General features: G+C 39.2%; 1 protein-coding gene across 1 annotated transcript in view; it reads left to right on the forward strand.

Moving 5' to 3' along the window:
• Positions 1-13,615, forward strand: part of gli3 (GLI family zinc finger 3) — a 153,757-nt gene that overhangs the window by 83,374 nt on the left and 56,768 nt on the right. Inside the window, exon 4 of the mRNA XM_066676325.1 lies at positions 2,495-2,600. Within this exon, the coding sequence (XP_066532422.1) occupies positions 2,495-2,600 (106 nt within the window). The remainder of the gene's footprint in view (positions 1-2,494; positions 2,601-13,615) is intronic.

Here is a 13,615-nt window from a genome sequence, read left to right on the forward strand (position 1 = left end):
ATGACGCACTGGTTCTGAACGTAAACAGATCAGAGAACTGCAGTTCCACACAATCATAGAGGCTCCCTTTAAGAATGTAATGCATTGTTGGCGGTGTCTGCTGTGTCCAATCACAGTGCAAACTGCAAGTCAAGAATAAATCATCAAGAATGCCATTTTAGATGCCGAGAGATAAATAATTTGACCTAAGCCACTGGTTGTAAATGATGTGGAGCTGAAATTATTCAGACTATGTCACTGTCTTAACATTATAGCTGCATTTTCATGATAAAGTTTTGTAACTATCATTTACAAAATGTCAGAATATATTTGACATCACAGAAGGCTTGAAGATACTGCATCTTTCATTATTCAGTTTCTGTATTTTGTTGTGATTTTTGCTTTTTTTCCTCACAAAGTTTAAAAATGCCAGCTGCCCTTTAAACTGTCTGAATATTTAATAATACACAAACTAAATAAAAGGCCCCAAAAGACTCAAAATAGCTACCATTAAGTGTTTTTTTCTAATCTAATCTAATATCTAAATGATATTATATATTTATATATAATTATACATTACTTTTCTTGATCTAGAATGTAGGTGTAGTTAACAGTTCGTCCTGTGTCTCCAGGTGCTCTGGTTTCCTCCTACAATCTATAAACACTGGTAGGTGGATTGACTGTGTGAAATTGTCCACAGCTGTGAGCGTGAGTGACTGCATGGGTGTGTGAAATTGTCTCCAGGTGTGAGTGACTGGGTAAATCTCCAGGGTGTGTTCTTGTCTTGTGCTCAGTGATTCTTGGTAGATTCTGGACCCACCATGATCCTGATTTAACAAAAATAAGTCAAGAAACTAGCCACAGATGAGATCTATCTTGTACACCTTTAGCTTCTCTCTCTCTCTCTCTCTCTCTCTCTCTCTCTCTCTCTCTCTCTCTCTCTCTATACCTCTTTCTCTCCCTTCACTTGTTTGTTTTTAGCATAAAAGCTTGTTATTCTCTTCTTTAACATGTTAGCAACTTTATAGCGGCATTAGCGTGTGCTAGCGTGCCGCTTGTTGTGATAAAACTATGACATACAGACCAAGCATGAAGTATATACACAGGGGGAGTTACTATTTTCTCCAGTGCTTATTATGCAGCAATTATTATACTGACATCTATTGACCTGGATGTGTCAGATATTCTGACTTTACATTTAACGTGGCAGCTCACTTGTGATGGACACAGATTTTTGTGGATAAACTGATTCATTTGAGATGTACTGTTTGAATATTTGAATTTTATATAATCAGCTTCACAAATGACAGGTTACTACTTTAACTTCTTTAATCTCAGCCTATTATTCATGCTCTTATTGAGATTATGCCATTTTCTGCTTTAAAATGCTTTACACCACTCATGCAGGGCTTGACGACTGACTTGGGTTTGTGTTTTGGATATTTAAGTGTAAACTGCTTAAGTCTTATTAATTTCATATATTTATTCAACACACATTAATATCATTTGTTGCCTACATCTAAAAATGTGGTTTTTCTTTTCCAGTTTTTCATACTGTTCTCTTCAACGTAGAACTTCACTTCTAACTGACTCTGGGTCAGTTTTCTAATCCTTTTAATGGTTCATTGTTCAGGCATTTCACTTAAGTGGAACTTAATCAACACTCTGTTTTCTTTTGCTGTGTGTCTCGTTGTTCCACATTTCCTTGGCTCCTGACAGGAGTTTAAATATAGATTGTGTGCTGAAGCTGATTCCATTCCAGCGTATTATTTTTTTGATGTTTTATCTCAGGATTTAAAGAGTCCTCCCACTTGCCGCTGATGGTTTGTGACGAATCCCGGGCTTGTGCCTCCATTCGGATCGAATGGATCTGCCAATCTCATTCCGCAGATCTAAAAACAGTGGGATGTATACGGGGAAACTTCCATTAGCCACAAAAGCTTTTCGCTACTGATTAGCCTTAAAGCAGCAAAGTGTCAGTTCAATAGGTTCCTCATGCACAGATCTGTAAAATGTGTTTTGAGTTTGATCATTTAAAATCTGTGCAGTTTTTCCTAAATGAGTATGGTATGTAGCACATTACTGCTACTAATATAAATAATAATATTAAAAGTAAATATGGCAGATATTTCTGCATAATTATGCACTGTGTCTATTTATTTGCCTTATTTAACTTATTTGAACTGATGAAAATTAAAAGAAATACACCAATTGTATCACTTTTGCACAGGCCACAGTTTATTAAAATATTAAATTCACATTCAAGTGGACATATGCTCGCTGTATATAGCTTTTGCGTTTGACTGTACATAAAAACTGAGGCAATAAATGTATTTGGAGTGTGTCCATCAGACTGTGCTCCCTGCTGTTAGAGAGACATCTAGAGTTTAAAACACGCTTCATACAAATCATTACAGATTAATTGAGTTTATACAGTCCTAAGTGTGTATTAGTGGTTCTCTTGGATTGTTTTGGACGAAATAAATGATGGTTGAATGATTTGTTTTTCTTTCAGCTCCAACTCAGTTCTTCCCTGGTTTCCACCCTCCGGTCCCCATCGATGACAGACACACACAGGGACGCTACATCTATGAGCCCTCGCCGGTACCGCCGCTCCACGTGTGAGTAAATAAACACACAACAACTCAGAAAAACTGTTTCATATTTGAGTGAAACCACACTTTCTACTGTCATATGCAGGAAAAATTTTACTCAACATCTCTAAAAATAAAAAAATATATAAACACATACATTACACAACATGGATGTTTTCTTATTCCCTAATATCTCAAGCGTTAGGATTTGTATTAATTGAAAAATATAATGAATCAAACATAGTGAAATAGTGGTTTTAGCCCTGGCATTCAAAAATGTTCACACACACTGAATCTCACATACTGACACTACGCAAGTCTCACAAAACCATTCCCCACCCACCAAACAAGGTGTACTATTATATAAAATGTAATTAGTGGTTGTGTGTTCTGTGCTTTATAGAAAGACTTATGCTAACGTGACTTATGATAGATCATAATTAAGACTGTATTAGCAGTGCCTCCGCTTTCTTATACAGGATGTGTTAAACATCAGTGTCTCTAAAAGGTGGCGCTGTAGAGCAGTATTCTTGTCTGAGAATACGTTAGTGTGAAAGGTGTGTTAGCCACTTCTCCCCGTGGGGTGCGATGCAGGCTTCTCTGAGGCTGCTCTGTCTCTCCATGTGTCAGATATCAAAGAGCAGAGGGAACAGGCCCGCCGCCGCCTCGACACGTGTCAGAAAACACACGCAAATGAGAGCCTCAGCCTGTTAGCGTGTGATTCCCCTAACCACGCTGATCAAGCGCTGTCAGAACACACACAGCAATCACCCTCTCACTGCAGCTGTTCAACAAGCACACACACACACACACACACACACACACAATCTTACAAATGTTCAAATCTAAAGGAAAGCTTTTTATAGATAGATTCAGTTCATGTAGCTAATCGCTAACACCACTAACAGAATGAATGAGCATAGTCCTTTACCCAAAATGGAAAAAAAAACATTTTGATTATTTCTGTTGATGCTTTCATCAGGATTTTTTTACACAACATAAATTAAATTACCAATTACCAATAATTTACCAATAATGTTTTGATGTTCACAGATGTGGACACTTACTGTGTTGCCAGAGACCAAACAGTAGAAAATCTACAGCTGAATTCATGCCTTTGCAACATAGCTAGGGTATAATTTCTGTATCTGTTAGATTTTATGTTTGATTTTGTTCTCAAAGCTACCAACATCTAACTTCTTTGAAAAATTTGTGACATGCAAATCCACCAACCATCGTGTGTTGCAGGGCATGGTGAGCAAAAACAGTGCTACAAGAAAGATTCATTGTCATCATTGTGTAGAGGAGGTCATTGCTCGTGTCGCATTTATTTCCATAAAAAAATTTTTTAACAAGGTTTTAAAATTTTTTATTTTTAAATAAATTAATTGAGTAATTAATGAAAACACAATTTGCGTATACCAAAGCAGAAGAAGCATTTCTCTCATGATCAGTTTAATTTGTGTCAGAGGCGTAGATCTCCTCAGTGTTTGGACAGCGGTCACCATTCATAAAGAAATCTTTCAGGGGTTTCTCTTGTCGTTTCTTCTAAATAACACCTTTCTTTCACTCATTTTTGATCTCTTTTTTGTCTTAAAATGTGCTATACTCTTGTGATCTCTCGTTGCTTGTTTGTTTGCTGCATGCTTTTCTGTCTGTCTCTTTCTATTCCTTTTCTCCTTTTCCTGTCTTTTTTTCTCTCTTGCTTCAGCACTAACAGGAAGGAAGTGATCATAGCAGTTGGAGGCTACAAATTGGATGGGGCAGCTACTTGGGCCGTATTATGTTTGATATTCTTCACCATTAAGTCTTGCTCTCTCTCTCCCTCCCTCTCTCTTTCTCTCTCTCTCTCTCTCTCCCCATATTCTGGAGTCATATCTCTCCTGTGCAGTAATGCCGCTAAGAGTAATGAATTTTTTATGTCATCTCCTCGCTCTAACCCCGTGTGCTAAAGAGAGGCGTGAAGGGAAAAAAGGAGTGAGAGAGGGAAGAAAGAAAAAGGCGCTGCTGGGGAACTTGATTGATGTCCCGTGTCAGCACAAACAAAATGGCAAATATAATTTAGCATTTAGCTTATGCGGAGATAATGGGCCAACACGCGGCTCAAACAAGCCTCAGACGCACAATCCGCCATGCTTTATCAAACAGAGGAGAAGAGGAGAGGGCGAGAGAGGTTAGAGAGAGAGAGAGAGAGAGAAGGGGCGAGACAGAGAGCAGGTGAATTAAATTAAAGGTGAAGTCGTGACGCCTCTCTCTCGCTTTATCTGAGGCGCTCGGTTTGCTACACCTGCCTTTAAGTGGCCAAGCGCACCTTAATGTACCTGCTTAACAGTGTATGAGATACACATCAGGACGTATTCATAGCAGAGCGCCTGAATGTGACAAAGAGTGATGATAGCATCCGCTATCGTTAATATTTACGCACTGATATGGCGGCGGCTCTCATTCAGAGTGAGGCAAAGGCCTGATTGGAGTTACTGTAGCTATCTGTTAGCAGGATTTAAAATATGAACGATTGGGCTATTCCACTTAAGTCAGCTTACCCAGACACCAGTCTGATTCGAGAGCTTATCCACTGCTAGAAGTTCAGCTCAATCTTCTGGAGTTGTGGACATTCTTGATAAAAAAAGAATTATCAAGTTTTAAGTAAAATGCTAAGTAAAATAAGTCAAATCTAATTGTTCGGTTTGGTGGAGCATTTTGTTAAACGAGTGTGTGAGTGTGCGAGTAAAAGTTAGTTAACTCTGCAAAGTTTGTCTAATCCACTTTTTAATATATGTAAATTAACTTTACCTTATATATAATGGTCTAATACAGCAGTACACAAAACTCAGCAACGTGGTTTCAACCAACAAAATGTTTCCTGCTTCTGTGATGCTCTTTTTGAATGTTGAGGTTTGAAATGCTGATGTGCTTGACAGTGATCTGCCATTTCAGTAACCTCTTTTCAATGTTGTATTGATCACCATTGACAGCCATGGAGCTGCAAGGGTGGGCAAAAATTGTATTTCACTCTGTCAAACCTTAACAGCATGTTGCTGTCAACAACAGAGCACCTTTGCTGACATTTTAGAATTCCGAATTCATCATAGAATTGTACTTTACACGTCATTGTATTTGCTCAGGTAAATCTGTTTGTAATTGATTTTATGTTTTGCAAATTGTGGGGACCAAATATGCCCAAGATAATGGAAAGCATTAATGTTTTTATATTTACTGAGTATTTGGTGGGTTTGCTTTTACCTTTTTCTTTTTTTTTACATCAAAAATGATTTTCCCTTTGGTTGATAATGTTCTGCTTAGGGTTTAACTGTGAGCTGGGTGTATCCCTCTAAAGTAATACAGAAATAAATAGAAATACCCCACAATTGTAAGAATACAGTTTTGAGTGTGTGTGTGTGTGTGTGTGTGTGTGTATGCGGGTGCATTTTGAATTAATGAAGCCAGGGGTGTGAAGGTTAAGAAAGAAAAATGGAATTGTTTTAAGACAAGTTCTCCTCGGTGAACAGAATTAATCGTTATTAGCGCTCTTAAATATATGCCTAAGTAGAGGCGGGATATTATTGCAGTACTTCCCCATGCAGGCCCTCATTACAGCCTGTAATTACAGCGGCTTTTACCTCGCGGCTGTGCTATCAATCTAGCCAGCTCTAGCTAGCTGCACAAAAAAAAGAGAGAGACAGGAAAAAAGAAGGGAAAAAAACCCACCCCACAACGGTAATAACCATCTCATTTTCCTCAGCCTCTGCCGATTCGCTTGTCGACGAGGCGTAGTTAGCCTGAGTCCTGCATTATTATTTTTTGGAAGACTTTAATTGAAACATGTTTATTTATTGCCCCTTTGGTTTGCTGAAGCAGCTAGCCTAGCACGCTAACCACCGTTAACGGCCTCTGATATGAGAGGACGGAATTAAATTAAAAGCTCATAAAATGAAATATGCTTCATATTAGCTGTTTGACACTTAATTTGCCTCCGAATGAGCGGAGGAAATCACAAATTAACTGTCCTTTGTGTTCTTTTCCTTTGCTTTCTCCTGAGGCACTCCTATTAGGCTAAGGGAAAGCACAATTATGGACAAGGATAATCGTGTGGTTTATGAATTCATATGGGAGAGGGACCTGAGCTTGATATTAACAAGAGAGAGAGAGAGAGAGAATCTTGACCTGTGTGGGTGTAACACTGTTTACCTCACTCACAGAAACCCACAGGAAATGGTTTGTTAAAACTCCTTTATAGATGCCCACACTTACCACACAGTGAATGTGTTGACATGGAGTGTGAGCTGCAGCTGGTCTTTAAACCTCAAACATTTTTTAAAAACCGAAAACTCATTTTCATCCTCAAAATGATGCGGAAAATAACTACATATAAACAGCCTGCAACTATTGCCAAGTTATAATCCAACCACTTGTCGAACACAGCCAAGTCATTAGTGTAGTCAATATGTGCCTGACCAAGTTTGGAGTAGTATGGATCTGCACCTATGCTGCCCATGTTTCCCGATAAACAGTTCATGTTAGCGATTTACTACCAACTTTAAGAAAGAGGTAACCTTAAGAATCCCAATTTCAGGAGTGTTTCCCAAAAGCCTAAGTTTTAAGTAGTTCTATCTCTGCATATTCACTGGACACTGGGCATCTTCACTGAAAACCGGAGCATTGATTTACGTATATTCTCACATGACTAGACCACGAAACTATTATTAGGCAAATTATAGAAATAACAATAATAAGGGTCCTGTGAGTGTGGGTTCAAGTCCTGCTCTGGGTGACTGTCTGTGAGGAGTTTGGTGTGTTCTCCCCGTGTCCGTCTGGGTTTCCTCCAGGTGCTCCGGTTTAATCCCACAGTCAAAAACACACGTTAGTGGGTGGATTGGCTACTCAAAGTGCCCCTAGGTGTGTGCGTGTGAGTGAATGTGTGAGTGTGTATCTCCCTGTGAAGGACTGGTGCCTCCTCCAGGGTGTGTTCCTGCATTGCACCCAGTGTTTCAGTGTAGGCTCCGGACCCACCTCGACCCTGAATTGGATAAGCGGTTACAGACAATGAATGAATTAATTAATTAATTAAGTATTTACAGGGCTTAATGTATCATTTTTGTGGCAGAACTAAAGTACTAGTGAATTATGAACGGGTCATATTGCTCTTAATTTACAAATAAGTTTAAGTACTATGTTAGTTACAACAAGTTTCTGGAAACGCTCGTAATTTTAACAATGTTCTTAAGTACAAGGTTACTAGAGATACAAGGTACTTACAGTTACAAACATTTTGGAAAGCCCTATCATAATGATCTGCTTAATGAGTGGAACAGCAAATTACCAGTAAATTGTGAAGAATATTCTTTTTTTTCTCAGAATGTGAAATTGTGACCCATTTTAATCTTTGTTAAATCACATATAAAATAAATTATTTATTTGTAGTTTTATAACAGAGAAGAACAGATAAAACTGCAGAAATAGACTTGTTACTGATCTTAAGAGGTTTCTTGGGACAATGTGAATGCCTTGCTTCATCTAAACACATATTGCCCTGTTGTATTCTCAGTTAAACCCCCTGAAAGTGCTTGCACAAAGACCATTGCTCTGGTTCCCCTGGTGACCTGACTGGACAAACAGAGGCATTTTCTGCAATGATGTTACCCAGCGCTGGGGTTTACTCAAGAGTCGTGCTTCAATAACAAAACACAAACTCTCTCAACGTGCACGTGTAACACACTCACTGCTTTGGCTCAGCTGTGGAGTGGGTGGCAGTTAGCAGCACAATAGAAGAATGAGGCACTGTAGCACTAGAGAGACTGTGAAGAAGGAGCTTTCAAAACCAAATCCGATCATGGACTTAGAGAGATATTAATGTGTAATATACTGTTTAAGAGCAGATTATTTACCTTTTCAGACTTCCCACTATACTTCAAGTCCTCCAGTAGCACCCACCACAATATCAGTCAATCTCTCTCTCTCTCTCTCTCTCTCTCTCTCTCTCTCTCTCTCTCTCTCTCTCTCTCTCTCTTTCTCTCTCTGTCCAACTTTGTTTTCTATTTCACAAAGTAAGACAAAAGTTAGCGGGTCAGTTAGGCTGTCTCTCTGTCTGTGTGTGTGTGTGTGTGTGTGTGTGTACGTGTACGGCAGACAAAGCACCAAACACATATTCAAAAACACTTTTTTAAAAACAGATCTAGACCAAGAAGATTAGCTGTAATAAGGATATTGAATGGATAAGTAATCTTGGCGTTGAAAGTTGCAGAAATGGGAGTGGCTAATCCATTTAAGTATTACTGTCTCACCAAAATAGTTCATTTCACTGTACATTTGGCTTCTCACGGGTAGAAAACATGTCCAAACGTTTGATGTACTGTAAATTCTTTACCCTTACTGTGTATCTAGGCAAAGTGGGTAAGTGTAATGAGCTGGGGGAGTTGTCATTAGTTTGGGAATTTCCAGTCATTAAAACATTTTTCCAGGGGCGGCACGGTGGCGCAGCACGTAGGGTTGCAGTCACACAGCTCCTGGTGGTTGTGGGTTCGATTCCCGCTCCGGGTGACTGTCTGTGAGGAGTTGGTGTGTTCTCCCTGTGTCCGTGTGGGTTTCTTCCGGGTGCTCCGGTTTCCTCCCACAGTCCAAAAACACACATTGCAGGTGGATTGGCGACTCAAAAGTGTCCGTAGGTGTGAGTGTGTGTGTGTGTGTTGCCCTGTGAAGGACTGGCGTCCCCTCCAGTGTGTATTCCCGCCTTGCGCCCAATGATTCCAGGTAGGCTCTGGACCCACCGCGACCCTGAACTGGATAAGCGGTTACAGATAATGAATGAAAAACATTTTTCCTATCATTCATAAATCAGAGTTGTACACTTAAAGTTGGAAAATACAACATACTGCTTGTTTAAATTTGATTGAACTACAGACCCCTTGATGAAAGCGCTACATGTATCGGACAGTACGTCACAGTTTAATTCTGAGTTGAATGTGCTCTGTTGTGTTTTGTTGTTTACATAAACGGGGAATGTAGTGTTATAAGCACTCAACCTGCACACTGAGTAGAAACGCTCTGTTTAGCATAAAGCACATTCTCTTATCTCTCCAACCCCCTTGAGAATCCACACACACACACACACACACACACACACACATTTACATTGCAACAAAGAATGAGTTTCTGTTCTTCTTCTCATTTTCAGTTGTATATTGCTATTTGCACACAGTATAGAAAAAAAGCATACTGCAAGTTCGTTTTCTTGATATTATTCTAAGCCTTACCTCACAATTTACCACACATATGTTGTACAGTATGAATGGAAAATTAGTAAATAAATATTTATTTATGAAGCACATTTTTCACCCAAAGCGCTGTACAAGGGACATAAATTTAAAAGGACCTTATAAGACAGAGACAAATAAATAAATATATAAATGAAAATTATTGTCATATGTGGCTAAAAGACAAGAAAATATAATGTATGAAGGGGGCTGAAATAGTGCAGTTTTGTCCTGAGGTTTTCTTCATAAGCAAACCAAGATTACATAACTCTCACAGTTAAGGCTTTCAGAAATCTATTAGAAACTAGAGTTCTGATAATAGGCCTTAAAAGTGCAGTTTTGTTCACCGTTTAATTTCAAAATTAATGATCAGCTTGGGTTTGACAGAGTGGGGAAATGCAATTAAAACAAAAAAACTGTCAGTGAAAAAATCATGAAAAGAAGTGAAAGTGTGGACGCTTGAGTAATGTGCTTCAGGGCTAAGTAGGCCCCTATGTGCCCTCTTTCTCTGGGGCAGTAGTGAAGATCTGTTGTCCTTCCCTCCCTCCCTCTGTCTCTCTCTCTCTCTCTCTCTCTCTCTCTCTCTCTCTCTCTCTCTCTCTCTCTCCACTCTGTCTCTTAATCCCTCTCTCCTGCGCCGCGGCAGTGGACGGGCGGTCAGGCAGCGGCTGGCCTCATGATTAATGATGTTTATAGTTGACGGAAAGCTCCCTTATTTATCTGTATTGCTGCTCAGCAGATACCATCAGTCACCTGAATGAAAAATATTCACTCATACCAATTTTGCAGTATAATTGAGTGGAGTCACTTCCCCTCTGTCGTCTTTTTTTCCCTCTGTCTTCTCCTTCTTTTCGTTTCCCCCCCCCCCTTCTTTCGCTCTCCCCAGCGCTATCTGGCAGTCTTATCATTGCCACGGTAATTTTTGCACCGCCTTGTTTGATATGGAGAGGCTGGCTTTAGCCGCATTTGACATTAAGCTTCTTCAATTTGAGAGAGAGAGAGAGAGAGAGAGAGAGAGAAGATGCAAAGAAAGTTGCGTGCCACTTTTTGAAAATGCCTGCTCTTGTGCTTTTTTTTTTTTTTTCTCAAGCAATTTCAGGATTTGGAAAGAAGCGAGATAAATTCCGAAGGAGAAATGGGAGCAGATTGAAGTCCTATCTTTTTTCTTCCCCCTATGCTTGGTAATACATTGGTCTCATAGCCTAAACGGTTGGCCACTTCTTTTTTCCCCCCCTGCTATAAGCCTTTAAGAGGAAGCTGGGTATTATGAGAGAGTATCTAGTGGTGTTTAATGCAGAGGATAACAAAAGAAAGAGAAAAGAACAAATACAACTTCAGGAATTTTTTCAAAAATTTCACAATAGCAGCTGTGACTTACCAGCAATTCTGTAAATGTACGTTTCGTAATTACACCTCATTCTTGTAATTTGATACTGTGTATTTCTTTGATCAAAGAAACAAGGCTGTAGTTATGAGGATAATCCCTCTTATAACACATAGAACAGATTGTTTGCTTCCCTTTGTTGGTCCAAATAATTATACAGTTAATTTGTCCACATTTTTCAGCATTAGTTGCCTCTAGGAAATTTGCTTAAATGTTAAATTCACAGTTAATATCACACCACGTAATTGTTTAATTTTTTACTAAGTTATAATATTCTACATTTATTAAGAAATTTTTTAATCTTTATTTGGCATTTTTTAAATCTGTTTTTCTTCAAAGACTAATTTGTTTATAAAATTTGTAAATGCAGAAATCATATATTTTAATGTGCATTAAAAAATTCTTTCACAAATATTTTAATGATATTTTTAAGTTTGCGAATGTTTGTTTGATGCCGTATGAGATTTAATATCCTGATGTGTTGAAAACACAATGCAAAAATGTTGCAAAAGTCCTTAAAAAAAAGGAAGGAAGGAAGAAAATGAACATGAAAAATAAAATGCATTGTTTGATTGACAGGCAAAATCCGTGTAATCAAATTCAGACAGTTTAGGGATGCTGACTGTCAGTCACTCAGGGGGCGTGGCCTAGCTGTCAATACACTGTCTATTCTTAATTGGACAGGCAAAAGGAAGAAAGCAGTAGCAATTAGGAATTTTACGCCTGCAAAGAATGTTCATCCTTTTAGTCACACACACACACACACACACACACACACACACACACACACACACACACACACTGCTGCTTCCAAAAGTACCCCTCTTCCAAACAAAAACACATTAAAAATGTAACTTGGCTTGAGTTCTGAATGGCCTTCTTAAGCATGTAGTTAACCTTAAATAAATTTACTAGAAAATTCACAGATAGTGTACAAAATTGGTGTCAAATTTCATAAATTGTGTAAAATCTTATTGGTAGTCAGCTACAGTCACTGCAGTAATAAAGCTAATACTGACATGTTTTAATGAGCATGAACGTGATAATATTTTTATTAAACATACATTCTGTATTATTAGATTGGGGTCTATATTTCTTCATTACATTAGAACTCAGACATATATCTGATGGAAGACAATACACATTCATTCACGTTCAAGAAGCATTTAATAGAAGTTTGACTAGTCCCTGTATTTGAATGTGTTAAGCATCAAACTTGTCTCTTTGTGTCGCCAAGTACAAGTGGGCTTTTGAGGGTTTTTTTTTTCAGTATTTTCTGCTGTTAACTTGCTGAATGAGTTCCTGCCTGTGGTTGCGATGTTCTGTGCTGCAGTATTCCATAATGTGAATAAAGCAGGCTCGCAGCTTGTTGAGTGTGTGAGTGAGTAGAGGGCCGGGCTCCCGGCCTCTCAGGAGAAAGCGCAGGCTCGAAAACGTGCAGCTTTTCCGTTCCAGAGAGCAGAGCTGCAGGCCCCACTCTTACACTCTGGGGGCCACTTACAGCAGGTAACCAGCTTTACAGAACACAGCTATAAATCCTGCCTGCTCCAGGACAGAAAAAACACGCCTCTCTGTCTCTCTCTCTGTCTTTCTCTCTCTCTCTCTCTCTCTCTCTCTCTCTCTCTCTCTCTCTCTCTCTCTCTCTCTCTCTCTCTCACTTTCTCTCTGTTTCTCTCTCTGTCTTTTTCTCACATCTTTCTTTTCTGTTCTCTTTCTTTCTCCCTCTCTTTTAAAGCAGTGTGTAAATGTAGGTAACATAAATGACACAGGATGGTTTTACCACATGTGGCCAGTGAAACCACTCAGCCACTGTAATGACCTCAGCAGATGAGCGGTGTGCTGTGTGTAAGAGTGCAGGACATGTCACTTACTTCTTTACTCTTCTAGATTTATAAATCCTAAAAAACAACAACAAAAAAATTTATTATAACAGAAGGTGGCAACAATGACAACAAACACGCCCCTCGGCTTCAGCTAATTCTGCCTCTGAATAAACGTTTAAAAATGCGCTATAGTTAGAGGGGCACTGTGCATAGGGCCAGAAATCTGCTGCATTGTTGGTTTCATTCTCATAACCACAGACACACAGGCAGCCTAGAGACCAACAACTCTGGGCATTGTCCTCCAGCATTAGCAAAGCAAGCATCATCAGGGGGCGAGGACAGAGGGAGCAATGGTTTACTAATTTGCATACTGTGACGTGTCATCATACTTTAGACAGAGACCTGTCTTGAACGCTTATATCAGATTTGAGCTGGAGCAGCGCTCAACTCTGATTTGTTGCAAAAAGAAACATGAACTAACCTTGTTACTTACCTGACTCTACATTGTATCTCTGGCTGGAAGTGGCACTGTTCTGGTTAAACAAACCTCGCAATCTGATTGGTCCAGCTAAAGCTTTCCTATTG

Source organism: Hoplias malabaricus, chromosome 1, assembly GCF_029633855.1.
Source record: "Hoplias malabaricus isolate fHopMal1 chromosome 1, fHopMal1.hap1, whole genome shotgun sequence".
Taxonomy (NCBI): Eukaryota; Metazoa; Chordata; class Actinopteri; order Characiformes; family Erythrinidae; genus Hoplias; species Hoplias malabaricus.